Below are 18,646 nucleotides of genomic sequence, written 5' to 3' on the forward strand. Positions count from 1 at the left end.
AGGTTTAATGGAGTAAATGAAATGTGACTATATGTTGTCACTCATATATTATCAATGATGCTATTTAGGCCTATATACTGTAGAATTTGCAAAGTCATCAACAACTATTCCAATTCCAGCAACAGGAAATCAATTATAATTATGTGGATTATAATTAATGGCATTTTTTTTGTAGGGGTTGATACATTTTCAGTTAGGGCAAATTACGTTTTTAAAAGTGGAAATTACAAACTTTAGAAGCCTTTTGCATTTCCTGCTGTGCAGGAAAATTACTGCAACAAATTAAATATGGCATCTGTATTTGGATAGGGTAAAATAAAATAGTAATTTAATTTTAGTCGTCAACAGCAAAACAACATAAAAAAGCCATGGCAGCTCCCAACATGGGAGGGAATTATTTCACAGAAAAACATATTTCCAATGCAGTTTGATATACTCTTCACAAAATTATAAATGTACTACTTTGAAATATACATCCGCTCAAAACAAAGAAAAAATATCCTTAAGTATGATCAAATTCATTTTGTTGAATGCACAAAAACGTGTTATAAATAGTGATTAGGGGATGTGAGGTTATATCCTTCAACTGTAACAATTATCTAAAAACTTCTAGCACTGTATTTACAAATGTGGTCAAGTTGCATAGTAACAAAATGCATCAGAAAGAACATGACAGATAATATGTTTAAGCAAAAAGGCCAGGTGCGTTTCCTCTAAAAGAATCTCTGACCTCTCTCCAGCTAGCAAGCCCTTATCGTAAAACTGGTGGCTATGAGGCAGCACTACACTGTAGAAAATCTGAAATCGCACTCGTATTGGCAGATATGGTGATATACTGCCAGCTGTCCAACAGCGCAATAACCCTGACTAACTGATGATCGACAAGCACCTATTAGTAGTAGTAACACCTGTTTGCAGATGGTGGGCAATGTTAACTTGCCATCAGGGTCAGGGATGGTCTATTTCGGGACAAAGTAAGGCAATTTGGAGTAGCAAACTCCATCAATGTGTTTTTGTGACATTGAGAAAACACATTTTAAATTGACTGATACACTTTATGAGTCTATTTCTGCTCCTAGCATTCGGATGACTTTGGCTGTTATCGTTCAATAGCACACCTTCCCCAACATTCTCACCTCATAGGTAAAGACGTACTTGGTGACTCAAACAATTGAATAAATGCTCCATTGCCTCAGCCAGGGCTGCTACTTTGATGGATATTTCCCCACATCAAAGCAAAAAGCTGGATTTTAAAGACATTATTGTCTATGCAACCGTATGCAAAATATGCCCGTTTTCAGGATAGCTCTATTATAATGCAGGCCAGACATCTCATTGTGGGTTTGCCTGCTTCAGCATTTCAGTGCAGTAGAAGGCTGAATGCCAGTGAGGTCCCAGTGGTACTCATCCTATGGATGGACTTCCTTTCATACATGAGTATTCTGTGGTTTGTTTAGAGTTATAAGTTAAGTCCAACGCAATGCCTTTCCAGTTTTCCAAACGAAGTCTGGGATGGTCCATCGTTTAGGCCTCAGAAGAAGCCTGTGGTTTGAGTTGAGCTTTCTCCATGGCTGTACCATAAGGATTGGATCGTTTGAAGAAGCCCAACTGGAAAGATTGAAAGAGAAAGGAGACTTAGAACAATTTCAAAGGTAATATTTACATGAATAGTCCTCATAGCACCAGACAGTTTAGTTAGTTTGCAGTTCATCGTTATTTGCTATCAACATCCACTTTCAAGACTGTCAAATTTGAAACACTTGATCTTATCTAATAGTTTTTAGATACAATTTTATGCTACTTCCTGGCTGAAAACAACTGGTGGTATCATGGTCAGGTCGTATACTGGTTGTAAAAGGAAGTAAAAAAAGATAGATTGTAATGTGGTTGCCTGACCATATAACAACCAAAATGTGATAACCCAAGACATCATCTGGTTATATGACAGATTCTCAATCATAAACAGTTAACAAGCATTATGACATTACATGCTTGTAATTTAGTATGCTAAGTTTGTCCTTTACGTGGCCACCTTTACCTTGTAGAGTACATATATGACCAGAGCTAGCAGCAGCAATCCAGCCAGTATGGCCAGAATGATGATCCACAGTGGTACCATGTACTGGCTGTCTGGCTTGTTCCACATCACTGGAGTCAGGACCTGCAACACAAAAACATGTTGTTACCATGGGGAAATGAGAAGTCACTTGAAAGAATAGTTGATTTAAAATCTAAACATGACATTACTCATAAAGGTTTTTTTAGTTTTTGTGTGCACATTTTCAAACAATATCCCAAATCACACAGACAGGACAGGCCTAAAGCATCCATACCATAAAGGTAAATGAACAGATGATTAAATAAAGGGGAAAATAAAACAGCGCTTGCCTTCTTGGATCCACTGGGTTTGAGTTTGGGAGCGATGGAATAGGGCATCTTCTCGACTCTGTACTCCACAGAACACTCCAGCACATACCGCTTGTATGCCCTCTGCAGCATTTGTCCAAAGAAAGGATGAGTTGAATAAATAATTTTAAATATATTGCCAAAGTGTGTACCAAAAACCAAATACCTTTCGCTGTAAAAGTTCACTACCAGGAGAGGGCGGCATTGTACCACAGACTTGCGACCTACATTTATCTGTATCTCTTTCATCTTTTTTTTTGTACTACTAATAATAGCAGTAGTATTATAGTACTAATACTACATCATCATAAGGTTTAATACCAAATTCAATCAAATTTGATCTACAAAACAGAATATACAGTACATGTGCTATTCAAATGACCATTTAATATGAGGAGAAGGAGAATACAGGACATGATAGCAGTACAAACTACAGTCACGCTCTCTCACCTCAAGGAAGGTCTCAGGCCAGATGCGTGAGCGGACGGTCAGAATGACACTGCTTCCTCTCTCCAGTAACCCCACATGACAGCGCAGCCTCCAGCACTCAGCGGTAGAACACGACTATGGAGGAAGGAACACAGTCATCAATACAGACCACCAGTGCATTACATTTAATCAGTCTCACAAACAGTTACAGCTAACAGCCGGTGATTGTGAGCAGTACAAGAGGCTATACAGAACTTTTGATTCTGGGGTATCATTCAAGACCAAATTGGAGGTAAACAATTAGTAACTCAACTTCTATAATGTACATAGGCGAAAATCCCAGGGGGGACGCGACCCCCCCATCCTGGGAAAAAATATGATTTGTCCCTCCCAATATATCACTGTAAACATAACTATGTAATTTCAATAATATTAATAATACGCAATGAAAGCACTTGTGCTGATTATAGACACTTTATAGCTCGTTTTTAAGTTTCAAAAGATTGCGACCGCCCGCCCTTTGCCTCACAATGGTTTGATCCACTGCCCCCCCCCCCCCCCCCCTTTGCTATCATCAGTTTATTCCAAGATCAGCATGCAGCTGTAGTACTTCGAAGTCCCTGTGATAAGGTTAGCGATAAACTGAACTCCAAACTGAACAGAACTACACTCTTCTACCATTGTCTTAAATATATTTAATGGTCTCGTTGCAAAAGCTAAATTGTCGCTACGGGACTTTGAAGCACCTGTGTGCCGATCTTGGAGTAAACTGACGATAGCAAAGATTATAGCAAACACCACAGAAACGGAATTGGTGCTTGCTAGCTCAACAAATTCAGCTATTGTGGAAAGCCAGCCAATATAAAATGAAAGCATAAACTATATTAAAATTACAAAAGGTTGCAGCATACGTTGTGTAAATGGTGAACTCATACAGCTGTCAACCCTTGTCACTGCAATCCGTTTCACATTTGCTAGCTGACTCGCTAGCTACCTTGTAGATCGAAGCCCATTATAGAATGATAATAGATGATAGACATCTCCTACTGTAAATAACTTGCACACTGTGTGTGTGTAGCCAGCCAGCCAGATAGAAAAATGGCAGAAAAAAAAAAAAAGATGGACATCAGAATATTTTTCAGTACACCAAAACACTAAGTAAGAACCCTAGTAGCCTAATATCTCATATACTAGTTGATAAAATGTTCATAAGAAAGAAGTGAAATACTAATGGAAATATGTTTCAAATGTGTCATTAGGCAGAGCAGGCATCAGATGGCACACAAACAGCAGAGCTGGCATCAGATGGCACACAGACAGCAGAGCTGGCATCAGATGGCACACAGACAGCAGAGCTGGGGACAGATAGGCAGGGACAGACTGGCAGAGACAGGGAGTCTCAGGTAAGTTTGTTGAGTCTGTTTGGCAACATTATGAAAGGTTCTCTCTTTTTTGGACTCGTAAAATAGGGACATAATTGGACAATGCCATGGATACCCCCACTCTCAACTTAAACTGGTGACTGAACTAAGATTTTTTAAGGCAATGGTATTGATGTTGTGATTAATTGTGTAGTTTTGGGTACCGGTAGTTAGGAGTATGGCAAACACCTTATTTTAGACAGACTGAGACAGACTGAGTCAGTGAGGGTGGTGAAAGGGAAAGAGCCAGGGAGAGAGACTTCAGAGGACAGTGTCACAGCCACAGCAGGACCAGGTGTCAACCTTGTTGCCAGCAGCACCAGTATAGGGGACAGTGGCACAGCATTGTCCAGTTACCTCAGTGATGGCACAAAACCATATCAGCCACACCTAGAATTTATAGAACCGCAAACTCTTGCCAACAGAGTGTTGACATTTCAAGAGAAATGGTTTCGCGATTTCTCCTGGCTACATTATAATCCATCAATAAAAGGAGTGTTGTGTTTTCACTGTAGCCAAGGGTTTTGTAATGAGTGCGTACTGGCGGCAGAGAAGTCAGGCGCAGGAGAGCAAAGACTGTTACAACGGCGCAGTTTAATAATAAAAATCACGTGAACAAAAACAATAAATATATACAATGGGGAAAAAAAAACTTTGCACGCCAGACACAACGTGCACAAACTTGCAATCAACAATTCCGGACAAGGACATGGGGGAAACAGAGGGTTAAATACACAACATGTAATTATGGAATTGGAACCAGGTGTGTGGGAAGACAAGACAAAACAAATGGAAAATGAAAGGTGGATCGGTGATAGCTAGAAGACCGGCGACGCCGACCGCCGAACATCTCCCGAACAAGGAGAGGGACCGACTTCGGGGGAAGTCGTGACAGGTTTTCAAGCCAGCCATCTTTTGGCCAAAGAGCGGATGCTGCCTTCATTAGTACAGGATTTAGGAACTGGAGAAAAGCCATTGAAAAATTCACAGCACATCAAAACTGCCAAACCCACCACCACTTTGTAACTGTAACAGCACACCAACTAAATCCAATCAGTGTCCAGTTATCCAGCGCATGGTGTAAAGAGCAGGAGGACGCAAGGCATTGCTTGATGAAAATGGTTAGTTCAGTGCAGCATGTAGTAAGACAGGGACAAGCCTTTAGAGGCCACACAGATGACAGTGGAAATTTATACCAGCTTTTGAAACTTAGGGCAGAAGAGGATGATCCCATTTTCCAAAGATACAAATCTGACCACCCTGAAACCCCTATGTCCAACAAGGTGGACTGTGCGGAATACTGTTATTAGAGCTGTGCTAGGGCAGCATGAGCAAGTACTAAGCAGCCTAGAGGAGATGGCAAAAACTGCATCCAAGACAGCTTCAACTGCCAGTGGCTTATACGAGCACTTCAGCAAAGGCAAGACTGTGTTGGGCCTCACATTTGCCTCTGCTGTTCTTGGAGAGCTTCAATGTCTAAACATTTCCCTGCAGAAGAAAACTCAGACTGTCTCTGGTATGCAGGCTGCAGTCGACTATGTGTGGTCTTCTCTTAGGGGCAAGAGAAATGACAAAAGCTACCTTGCACTGTATGAGAAAGCAACAACATTGATTGACTCCATTGAATCCATTGAGTCACACTCAAGACGATTTGCTGGCAAAGCAGTGGATCACTATAGGGCAGAATTTTTTAAAGTGTTGGATGGTGTGGAGGTTCAGTTTGGCGACCGTTTGGACCAGGACAGTCTAAACATCCTGCAAACGTTGGAAAGAGCGCTTCTCACAGGGGAGTTGGATGAGTCTCTGGATCAGTACCCTGAGCTGAACATAGATTCTCTTTCAGTGCAGTTGCCTCTCTTTCGCAACAAATAACCCGGTACGGGCAGTGGAGAGGCAGCAGAGGTCCTCAGGAGGCTTCCAGTGGAGGTGTGGGGGTTGACCAAGTTGAGGTGCTGATCAGAATTTTGTTTGTGGTGCCAGTGTCTTTATGTGAGGCTGAGAGAAGTTTCAGTGCACTCCGCAGGTTGAAGACTTGGTTACGGACCAGCATGGGCCAAGAGAGACTGAACGGCGTTGTAAAGGAAGTCATTGTTGTTCTCCTCCTCAGACGAGGAGGAGCATGGATCGGACCAAGATGCGGATTGGTGATTAATCATACTTTTAATGAAAACAGCAAACAAGACACTACAAAACTACAAAACAACAAACGTGACTAACCTTCAACCGTCCTGTGTGGCCCAAACACTGACACAGGAACAAACACCCACAAAACCCCAGTGAAACCCTGGCTGCCTTAGTATGACTCTCAATCAGAGACAAACGATACACACCTGTCTCTAATTGAGAATCATACCAGGCCGAACACAAAACCCAACATAGAAATACAAAACATAGACTACCCACCCAACACTCACGCCCTGACCAATAAAGACATACAAAACAAGAGAAAACAGGTCAGGAACGTGACAGAACCCCCCCCTTAAGGTGCGAACTCCGGGCGCACCAGCACAAAGTCTAGGGGAGGGTCTGGGTGGGCGTCTGTCCACGGTGGCGGCTCTGGCGGTGGACGAGGTCCCCACCCCACCATAGTCACTCCCCGCTTCCGTATCCCCCTCCCAATGACCACCCTCCAACTCAACCCACCTAAATAAAGGGGCAGCATCGGGATAAGGGGCAGCAGCTCCGGGATAAGGGGCAGCAGCTCCGGGATAAGGGGCAGCAGCTCCGGGATAAGGGGCAGCAGCTCCGGGATAAGGGGCAGCAGCTCCGGGATAAGGGGCAGCAGCTCCGGACTGACTGGCAGCTCCTGACTGTAGGGCAGCTCATGACTGTAGGGCAGCTCATGACTGTAGGGCAGCTCATGACTGTAGGGCAGCTCATGACTGTAGGGCAGCTCATGACTGTCTGACGGCTCCGGCAGATCCTGTCTGGTTGGCGTCTCTGGCAGATCCTGTCTGGTTGGCGTCTCTGGCAGATCCTGTCTGGTTGGCGTCTCTGGCAGATCCTGTCTGGTTGGCGTCTCTGGCAGATCCTGTCTGACGACTGGCTCTAGCGGCTCCTGACTGACTATCGGCTCTGACGGCTCGGGACAGACGGGCGGCTCTAATGGCTCGGGACAGACGGATGGCTCAGACGGCACTGGGCAGACGGATGGCTCAGATGGCGCTGGGGAGACGGATGGCTCAGATGGCGCTATGGAGACGGATGGCGCTTGGCAGACGGGCAGTTCAGGCGCCGCTGGGCAGACGGGCAGTTCAGGCACCGCTGGGCAGACGGGCCGTTCAGGCACCGCTGGGCAGACGGCAGACTCTGGCCGGCTGAGACGCACTATAGGCCTGGTGCGTGGTACCGGAACTGGAGGTACCGGGCTGAGGGCACGCACCTCAGGGCGAGTGCGGGGAACAGGAACAGGGCACACTGGACTCTCGTGGCGCACTCTAGGCCTGGTGCGTGGTACCGGAACTGGAGGTACCGGGCTGAGGGCACGCACCTCAGGGCGAGTGCGGGGAGAAGGAACAGTGCGTCCAGGGCTCTGGAGACGCACAGGAGGCTTGGTGCGTGGTGCCGGAACTGGAGGCACTGGGCTGGAGACACGCACCATAGGGAGAGTGCGTGGAAGAGGAACAGGGCTCTGGAGATGCACTGGAAGCCTGGTGCGTGGTGTAGGCACTGGTGGTACTGAGCTGGGGTGGGAAGGTGGCGCCGGATATACCGGACCGTGAAGGAGGACACGTGCTCTTGAGCACCGAGCCTCCCCAACCTTACCAGGTTGAATGGTCCCCGTAGCCCTGCCAGTGCGGCGAGGTGGAATAGCCCGCACTGGGCTATGCAGGCGAACCGGGGACACCACCTGTAAGGCTGGTGCCATGTACGCCGGCCCGAGGAGACGTACTGGAGACCAGATACGTTGGGCCGGCTTCATGGCACTCGGCTCGATGCCCAACCTAGCCCTCCCAGTGCGGCAAGGTGGAATAGCCCGCACTGGGCTAAGCACGCGTACTGGGGACACCGTGCGCTTTACCGCATAACACGGTGTCTGACCAGTACGACGCCCTCTTACTCCACGGCAAGCCCGGGGAGTTGGCTCAGGTATCCAACCCGGCTTCGCCACACTCCCCTTTATCCCCCCCCCAAGAAATTTTTGGGTGAGCCTCTCGGGCTTCCAGCCTCTCATACGTGCTGCCTCCTCAATCCACCGCTCCTGGGCTGTGGCTGCCTTCTTCTCCTCCCGCGAGCGGCGATTCACACCAACCTTAGCCCAGGGTCCTTCTCCGTTGAATATTTGTTCCCAACTCCATTCCTCTTCTCTCCATTGCTTTAGTTCCTTTCCTCCGGCTCCATTCCGCTTGGTCCTGTTGTGGTGGGTGTTTCTGTAAAGGCAGTCATTGTTGTTCTCCTCCTCAGACGAGGAGGAGCATGGATCGGACCAAGATGCGGATTGGTGATTAATCATACTTTTAATGAAAACAGCAAACAAGACACTACAAAACTACAAAACAACAAACGTGACTAACCTTCAACCGTCCTGTGTGGCCCAAACACTGACACAGGAACAAACACCCACAAAACCCCAGTGAAACCCTGGCTGCCTTAGTATGACTCTCAATCAGAGACAAACGATACACACCTGTCTCTAATTGAGAATCATACCAGGCCGAACACAAAACCCAACATAGAAATACAAAACATAGACTACCCACCCAACACTCACGCCCTGACCAATAAAGACATACAAAACAAGAGAAAACAGGTCAGGAACGTGACAGGCGTAGTTGTCTGTAATGTACATAAAGACAGGCTAGACAGTCTCAAGAGGGAAAATATCTGCCAGCAATTTGTTAGATCCATTGAAACCAGCAAACATATGTTCGGTTCTTTTGTTCAGTAGTGTGTATAGCAGTGGTTCTCAACCCTTTTTGGGTATTGGAACCCCTGCATATTTTGAGCAAAGCGGGCAAGGTTTTGAGTGGTCCTCAGGGACCTCCACCCCTCTATATTATATGTAAAGTTACTGGAATCCTTGTGCTGAATATGTTCATTACACTTTTTTATTTCACGGACATCTTGCAATTACACCAGGGACCCCTGGGGCTCCACGGAACCCCTGGTGTATAGTATGATATTTGTTCTTTTGTTTAGTAGTTTTCAGTTTTTAGTACATGACAGTACACCTACTAATGATTTATTTTATGTTATTTTATTTAAAATTGCGTACTTTGTGTGACATACTTTTTTTTATTTAATGACTATATAAATGTATCAGAAAAAGTCTATTTAAAAGGTCAATTCAATACTGAGACCAACTTTGTGAGGGTTCTCAATGGAGATTCTTTTAGATGAGATCGCACCAAGTTCATTGTATTTACGAAAACTGGACCCATACACAGTGTACAGTACCATTGCCACATACTGGCCTTTCTTGGTATTGCTGGTTGTAAATACATACTGGAATGATAAGGAACACTGCTATAACTATTATTATTAGTAGTATTATAACGATGTAAACATTTGAACAAGTTGGGACAACCCTTTAGTTAACTACCTATCAATTATCCAGTAGTAGTAATTATGGTTCCTCAATATACATTTAACATATTACAATGTAGGCTATGTGTTACAGCACTACTTTTGGTGTCCCCCTCAAGAATAGCTCTTGAGAAAATTCCATGTACTTGTCCCTTCCAAAGTTGATATCAGATTTTTGCCCCTGATAATGTATCTTTAAAGTAACTGTCCAGGGAAAATTGTACTTTTAAAAGTTAATATTCTGTTAACCCATACCCAAATAATGTTGACTCGTCTTATACTCGTATTTGTGGCCAAAGTATAAATTGGAGGGAAAAAAACACTTTAAAAAACCCACCTTAAACTTCTTATCCCGTTAACGGGATCGACTTGACAACAGCCAGTGAAAGTGCAGTGCGCCAAATACAAACAACAGAAATCTCATAATTAAAGATAAACTTGTTGTAAATCCAGCCACAGTGTCTGATTTCAAAAAGGCTTTACGACGAAAGCACACAAAACGATTATGTTGGGTCAGTACCTAGTCACAGAAAAACACAGCCATTTTTCCAGCCAAAGAGAGGAGTCACAAAAAGCAGAAATAGAGATAAAATGAATTACTAACCTTTGATGATCTTCATCAGATGACACTCATAGGACTTCATGTTACACAATGCATGTATGTTTTGTTCGATAAAGTTCAAATTTATATCCAAAAATCTTAGTTTACATTTGCGCGTTATGTTCAGTAATGTTTTGCCTCCAAAACATCCTGTGATTTTGCAGACAGCCACATGAATTTACAGAAATACTCATAATAAACATTGATAAAAGATACAAGTATTAAACATGGAACTTTAGATAAACTTCTCCTTAATGCAACCGCTGTGTCAGATTTCCAAAAAAAATTACGGAAAAAGCACACCATGCTATAATCTGAGTACAGCGCTCAGAGCCCAAACAAGCCATACAGATATCCGCCATGTTGTGGAGTCAACAGAAGCCAGAAATAGTATTATAAATATTCACTTACCTTTGATGATCTTCATCAGAATGCACTCCCAGGAATCCCAGTACCACAATAAATGTTTGTTTTGTTCGATAACGTCCATAATTTATGTCCAAATACCTCCTTTTTGTTCGCGCGTTTAGTACAGTAATCCAAATGCGCAGGCACTAGGTCTAGACAAAGTCAAAAAATTCCATTACAGTTCGTAGAAACATGTCAAACGATGTATAGAATCAATCTTTAGGATGTTTTTAACATAAATCTTCAATAATGTTTCAACCGGAGAATTTCTTTGCCTTCAGAAATGCGATGGAACGCAGGTCGGTCTCACGCAGCTCGCTCTCACGTGGTCAACTCATGCCAGACACCTGACTCAAAGAGCTCTCCTTCCCTCATTCTTCACAGTAGAAGCATCAAACAAGGTTCTAAAGACTGTTGACATCTAGTGAAAGCCGTAGGAAGTGCAATATGACTCCAAAGACACTCTATATTGGATAGGCAAACCTACAAACCTCAGATTTCCCACTTCCTGGTTGGATTTTTTGTCTGCCATATGAGTTCTGTTATACTCACAGACATCATTCAAACAGTTTTAGAAACTTCAGAGTGTTTTTTATCCAACTCTACTAATAATATGCATATCTTAGCTTCTGGGACTGAGTAGCAGGCAGTTTACTCTGGGCAGCTTATTCATCCAAGCTACTCAATACTGCCCCCAGCCATAAGAAGTTTTAAACCTGTTTTGCAAACAGACCATTTAAAAAATGCTTGCTATTTCCTCATGGAGAATGATGTCGTTCTGCCTCATTGGCTGAGCTGGTCAATCAGTGTCCTGAATATTTTTAATAACCGTTATACGCCCGCACCATTCTGTTGTTGGGGTACTGCCACACCATTACAACACAGAAAAGCTGCTTTTTAACATACCTAAAATATAAAAAATATGAAGTAAAAGTATATAACTCATAATTGTAATTAATTATAGGTAATGTTTCATAGAAATCTGGAAACACTGGATAGTTTACTTTTAGGTTTTGGTAGAGAGAGATTCCCATTGCTTTTAATGAAAGGGAATGACACTAGTTTGTAGTTTTGTGTCCTTGGTGTAAAATGAGGAGCCATGGTTAATTGTTCTGTGGTGGAGAATGTAAGAGGACAAAAACAAAGAGCGGGAGACATTTATTTCACATAAAATGAATTCTCTACAACGTATAATTATGATCAGAGCTTATTATGATAGATATCCTCATCTCCTTTCACAATAAAATAATTTCCCTTCAGTTTGTGTTTTGCGGTATTAGGGGAAACCATGGATGGCTTTTCATGTTTTCTTTCTGTTGTAATTCAGCTCATGAGGTTATTGTTAGGACATGAAACGAAAGCCTTGACCCAAAGAGGGAGACTTCATTTACGATGAAAAACTACGAACATAAATACAAAAGAATAATAGACAATGACTTCAGGAAGAGAAGAGATTAGGCAGGCCAATAAACTCCCATAAGACACCTCATTATCACCACTATACTCTCTAGCTTCTCTGCTCCCGGACCAAGTGCCAACTGACTTCATTTAACAGCAGCTATCTGTTGTTTTACTGTTTTCAGAGTCAATAGACCTCGGCTGGCTTTATAACACTGTAGGGACTGAGAGTGGGGTTAGTCCTGTCAGTGGATGGCTGTGTGTGTGCGTGCGTGCGTGCGTGCATAGTCATGTTTCCATTTGAAGAATCTGTAGCTACAATGAGTTCTGTTTTTTTATCGGTCTGGGGGTTTTCTTTCAGCAATAATTGTTCTCACCGTACATGCCAACAACATCACACTAACTGCACGTACCAGAGGTGACTGTAGAACCCCACCAACCCTCTTCCCCAAAACACAGACACACACCAGGTTATCTCACCAGGTTGCCTTGTTCATCCAGAGTATCCCTGTAGACCTCTCTCCTCTGGATGTGGTGTTCAGGGCTGGCTGTCAGTGGTGAGGGTGGCTGCTCTGTTGTAGGAGGCTGGAGCTGGCAACACACACAGAATAGTTATCTGGGTACCACTGGACCACTGCATATCCTTGGCATAAATAGTGTGAATGATATGACACTACACAAAGTAAAAGACAAGGTATCAGGGGTGGGCGTGAATGTATACAGTATCTGGGATGAGTGCCTGTGGAAGTATAATATCAGCAGGTCCTTTTGTATGTATGTGTGTAAGTCTGTCCCTCACCTTGAGCTTCAGTGCATTGAGTGTGTGGTTGGAGCTGCAGTCGAGTGGTCCCTGAGTGATGACCTCCAGAGGGTACAACAGGTCGTGACCCTGAGATTTCAGAGGGCAGCGCAGCTCCAGCACTGACTGACTGATCATACTGGGCCCGTTGTTCACCAACTGAAAGAGAGAGAGACAGAGAGAAAGAGGAAGAGACAGAGGAGGAGAGAGTGAGGAAGAGAGAGCGAGAGAGAACCCAAGTCAGCATACTGTACCAGGAAGCTAAGAAGATAAGCATTTGTTCAACAACCCAACCCTATTTGACTCCACTTAATAAAAATAAACACAACACAAAATAAACTCTCGTGGCACACACTGAGTAACTCGTGGCACACGCTGAGTACCTCGTACACATGCTGGATCTCAGGCCCAACATCCTGCTCCTCTTGTAGGCTGTGGCTCATCCTCCAGTTCGGAGGAGGGAAGAGGAGCTTGTCCGGATGAGAAACGCTTAAATTGAGAATAGGAGAAAGATACACGTTGGAAAAGAGGATAAACGAGTAGGAGTGGATGCAGTAGACATACCCAACAGAATGTGGTACTCCAGCAATAAGGCCCGAGGGAGTGTGGTATATGGCCAATATACCACGGTTATATAAGCACGACGCAACGCGGAGTGCCTGGATACAGCCCTTAGCCGTTGTATGTTGGCCATATACCACAAACCCCCGAGGTGCCTTATTGCTATTATAAACTGGTTACCAACGGAATTTGAGCAGTAGAAATAAATGTTTTGTCATAGCCGTGGTATACAGTCTGATATACCACGCCTGTCAGCCAATCAGCACTTAGGGCTCGAACCGCCCAGTTTATAAAGAAAGATATTTTACAATGTCGCTGGGGCTGTTGAGTTGCAATATATTGGTACCCAGTCAATTTGAGTGTAGCTAAACAGGGAGTATGTTTATTAGTGATGGTGATGGAGAGCATTCAGTAATTAGTTTGTTTGTTCGTTCGTCCATCCAGCCATGATGACTCACCCCTGTAGGATAACATCAGCAACCACAGCCACTTCCAGATGAAAGAGCTCATCATCACTCTGGGATTTATTCTCATTTTTACTGAGCGGAGAAAGAACAGACAAGTGCAACACTTCATTTGGATTGTGCCAAATACTGTAGATGGTTTGTAGACGTTCGCCTAACTGTCGACAACACTTGAACTAACTATCCACTAACCCTAACCTTAGCTCAGTCAGGACAAGGTAATAAGTATGGAAGTATTTAGAAGAATGTAGGTACTTTTTTAACAAAACACATTTAAAAGGGGAAAAAAACATTTAATCACTCACATTCAACTAAATATGAATACATTCAATAAATACAAAGTAATTTATACACTTTCTGTGCTGAAGCTGCAACTGTGACTTACCTGCGTATCTGGAGCTCAAACTGCACTGTATTGTGAGTGTCCTTCAGTCGAGGCACAGTGAAGCGGAGGCCTGCCCACAACTGTGAAGATCCATAGAAAAGACAGGCGATCAGACACTAGAGATAAAGCTACCTCAGATCTGTCAGCAAGGCAGTCCGTCAAACACACAAACAGTCATTAACAGACCCTGGATCAATCTGGACCACGCAGTATCAGTCGTAAAGACCCAGAATTGCAAAGACATACAGAAACTCACAATCAGAGGGACAGAAGTACCATACTGCTGTGGCAACATTGGATTGTTCCTTTTGTGACAATAAAGCTCAATTTGAATTTAAGAAACAGTTAGTCCATGAAGATCCACTTACACTTGTTCCAGACTTCATAGGGTTGCCCAGGTCACAGACCAGATAGCGGGTCTGATTCTCTGCCTCGTAGCTACAGGTCAGCTGAGTCAGACTCTGCTTATGAGATACAGTACGAGCAGAATTATGGCAAGAGAGACAAAGACGGAGATTTACTTCACAGCATTTCCACGTTTTCTCAAAACATTTATATCATAACCATTGTTTTAGTCATCAGGCTATCATTAGTATCAACACTATATTGGTATTAGTTAAATTATTGTTATGTGGATTAGCATATGTATCTTTATTATTTTAGCCCTGTTATTTTAGCACTGTCGTTTCCATAGAAACATATTATGAACTTTAGCCGTAACATAAGAGGGACAGGACAGATGGTTGCTCCCTCACCGCGTTGTTGCGGGCTATACCACTGTAGTCAGCCTCCGCGGGCAGCACCACGTAAAGCTCTGCCTCGTAGGCCCCGCCCTCTCCCTCGTTCCTGGCATTGAAGGTCAGGGTCAGGGAGTTCTCGTCGCCAAGATACACCTCTGTCCTATCGCTAAGGAAACCACAAGAAAATACAACAACAACGTAACACAAGTTCTTTTTTTCCCAGACATTTCCGCAAACATGACGAGACCTGTTGCAGATGTTTTGTCTCTCATGGAATTTACATTTTATTTTAAAACATTTATTTCACCTTTATTTAACCAGGTAGGCCAGTTGAGAACAAGTTCTCATTTACAACTGCGACCTGGCCAAGATAAAGCAAAGCAGTGCGACAAAATCAAACAACACAGAGTTACACATAAACAAACGTACAGTCAATAACACAATAGAAAAAATCTGCATTGTTTTTTTTGTTGCATTGTTTACATATGATGAACATACATTAGTAAATAATCTCCTTTCATCTTTGAAGAGCAATTAAAGGTTTGCCAGGGAGCTGCTGGACATTGTCTGTCACAATATCAGTGGGGGGGGAAAGCATTAACCCGCAAACACACACACAACGTTGTCTCAAACTTGACTCCAAGCATCCTACGTTTTCCAAATGGTGGTGGTAACCATACGTGTATCCTACAGTCAATGGTCATTATCTTCATAAGTGTGTTCCCACTGGGCACACTAGGTCATTTCAACGTGGAAATGTGTGTAATATTTGATTGAGATGTTAATCAATGAGATTTCAACCTTTATTCACCCACTCAAAAAGACAGCCAGACGTTTGTTGAATTCCCAATGTGTTGTCACTGCGCTTTCAACCATTTAAAAGCATAGAAAAGTTCAAATAGGAGTACAATATCAGATATTTTGTATTTATACAACAACTTAATGTGTTATCACTGTTCTTCATCTAATAACAGAACCAAAGGACCTGGATTGCTGTTGAGATTATATTAAAACTACATAGTGCAAATGATCAATGCTGTTAGAGATTCTGCACAGATTATTATAGCAATTGTGAAGATCTCCACAGACCTGCAACCTTTCTATGCCATCTTTAACATGCATGCATTCTATGATTACATAAGAAGACATGTATAGTTACAGTAGCCTATCTTCAAAATGTGGCCATGGGTGTGTTACTCATTTTAAGGTTGAATAAATACTGTTACAATTGTTTTTTAAGATAAATTTAGGCTATTTACTGTATTACAAAAGTAATATTGAATTGTGTTTGGTTGACAACGCAACCAAATATCTAATGCTTTGATAGTTTCATCTGAGCAACTGACTTAATCCTATTCTTTAACTTTTATTTTTACTTTAGTTGGAGACGTGAATCCAACATATAATTTGTTAACTTGTCTACAAGTTAATAGGCTATTTACTGTGTTGCAGAAGTTACATTGAATTATGTTTGGTTGTCAACACAACTAAATATCAACATATTTTGTGCCACTGACTTAGTCTGGCTTTAATTCCATTTTGTCTACAAATTAATAATTGGTATATTGAATTCACATCTCCATCTCAACCAATAATCAAAGTCCAACAATAGGATTAAATCAAATCAAACAATATTTAAAGTGCATTTAAAGTTTGATTTGATTTAGTCCTATTCTTTAACTTAGATTTTTGGTTGAGATGGAGACATGAATCCAACATTTTAATGATTAACTTGAAGATTACATTTCAAAACAACCAGAGCTTGAAACCCCTGGCCTATATGTATTGTTTATTTTTAGTTGAACCCTGGGTTGAATTGAAACAAAAGACAGTAGTTCCGTCTTCATCGACCTGGCCAAGGCTTTCGACTCTGTCAATCACTGTATTCTTAACGGCAGACTAAACAGCCTTGGTTTCTCTAATGACTGCCTCGCCTGGTTCACTAACTACTTCTCAGATAGAGTTCAGTGTGTTAAGTTGGAGGGCCTGTTGTCCGGACCTCTGGCAGTCTCTATGGGGGTGCCACAGGGTTCAATTCTCAGGCCGACTCTTTTCTCTGTATACATCAATGATGTTGCTCTTGCTGCTGGTGATTCTTTGATCCACCTCTACGCAGACGACACCATTCTGTATACATCTGGCCCTTCTTTGGACACTGTGTTAACAAACCTCCAAACGAGCTTCAACGCCATACAACACTCCTTCCGTGGCCTCCAACTGCTCTTAAATGCTAGTAAAACGAAATGCATGCTCTTCAACCGATCGCTGCCGGCACCTGCCCGCCCGACTAGCATCACTACTCTGGACGGTTCTGACTTAGAATATGTGGACAACTATAAATACCTAGGTGTCTGGTTAGACTGTAAACTCTTCTTCCAGACTCACATTAAGCATCTCCAATCCAAAGTTAAATCTAGAACCGGCTTCCTATATCGCATCAAAGCCTCCTTCACTCATGTTGCCAAACATTCCCTCGGAAAACTGACTATCCTACCGATCCTTGACTTTGGCGAAGTCATTTACAAAATAGCCTCCAACACTCTACTCAGCAAATTGGATGCAGTCTATCACAGTGCTATCCGTTTTGTCACCAAAGCCCCATATACTACCCACCACTGCTCCGTGTATAATCTCGTTGGCTGGTCCTCGCTACATATTCGTCGCCAAACCCACTGGCTCCAGGTGATCTATAAGTCTTTGCTAGGTAAAGCCCCGCCATATCTCAGCTCACTGGTCACCATAGCAACACCCACCCGTAGTACGCGCTCCAGCAGGTATATTTCACTGGTCATCCCCAAAGCCAACACCTCCTTTGGCCACCTTTCCTTCCAGTTCTCTGCTGCCAATGACTGGAACGAACTGCAAAAATCACTGAAGTTGGAGACTTATATCTCGCTCACTAACTTTAAGCATCAGCTGTCAGGGCAGCTTACCGATCGCTGCAGCTGTACACAGCCCATCTGTAAATAGTCCAACCAACTACCTACCTCATCCCCATATTTGTTTTTGTTTTTGTTTTGCACACCAGTATTTCTACTTGCACATCCTCATCTGCACATATATCACTCGAGAGTAAATTGCTAAATTGTAATTACTTCGCCACTATTGGCATATTTATTGCCTTACCTCCTTCATTTGCACACACTGTATACAGATTTTTCTATTTTGTTATTGACTGTACGTTTGTTAATCCCATGTGTAACTCTGTGTTGTTTTCGTCGCACTGCTTTGCTTTATCTTGGTCAGGTCGCAGCTGTAAATGAGAACTTGTTCTCAACTGACCTACCAGGTTAAATAAAGGTGAAATAAAAAAGTTAAATAAAAATGTAGGCCATCACTATAAATAAGAACTTGTTCTTAACTGACTTGCCTAGTTAAAAAAAGGTTAAATAAAAACCAGCCCCCACCAACACCATATGACCTCACACTGACACCCCTGTGTAAAGCACTTCCTGTGTAGTGATAAATCCACTCCACACCACTCCCCCCCCCCTCATACTTCCAAATG

At 43.1% G+C, this 18,646-nt stretch overlaps 1 protein-coding gene across 2 annotated transcripts in view; it reads right to left on the reverse strand.

Moving 5' to 3' along the window:
• Positions 1 to 300: 300 nt before the first annotated feature.
• Positions 301 to 18,646, reverse strand: part of LOC139536238 (integrin alpha-5-like) — a 59,047-nt gene continuing 40,701 nt past the window's right edge. Inside the window, exons 20-30 of one of the 2 annotated variants that reach the window (XM_071336585.1) lie at positions 15,154 to 15,304; positions 14,767 to 14,859; positions 14,399 to 14,478; positions 14,008 to 14,088; positions 13,372 to 13,477; positions 12,989 to 13,147; positions 12,670 to 12,780; positions 2,857 to 2,970; positions 2,389 to 2,490; positions 2,039 to 2,161; positions 301 to 1,608 (exon numbers count right to left, since the gene is read on the reverse strand). In XM_071336585.1, the coding sequence (XP_071192686.1) occupies positions 1,525 to 1,608; positions 2,039 to 2,161; positions 2,389 to 2,490; positions 2,857 to 2,970; positions 12,670 to 12,780; positions 12,989 to 13,147; positions 13,372 to 13,477; positions 14,008 to 14,088; positions 14,399 to 14,478; positions 14,767 to 14,859; positions 15,154 to 15,304 (1,204 nt within the window). In that variant the 3' untranslated portion in view covers positions 301 to 1,524. Of the gene's footprint in view, positions 1,609 to 2,038; positions 2,162 to 2,388; positions 2,491 to 2,856; positions 2,971 to 12,669; positions 12,781 to 12,988; positions 13,148 to 13,371; positions 13,478 to 14,007; positions 14,089 to 14,398; positions 14,479 to 14,766; positions 14,863 to 15,153; positions 15,305 to 18,646 lie in introns of both variants that reach the window. The other variant, XM_071336583.1, reaches the window with a different exon arrangement.

This window comes from Salvelinus alpinus, chromosome 12 (assembly GCF_045679555.1).
Source record: "Salvelinus alpinus chromosome 12, SLU_Salpinus.1, whole genome shotgun sequence".
In the NCBI taxonomy this organism is placed as follows: domain Eukaryota; kingdom Metazoa; phylum Chordata; class Actinopteri; order Salmoniformes; family Salmonidae; genus Salvelinus; species Salvelinus alpinus.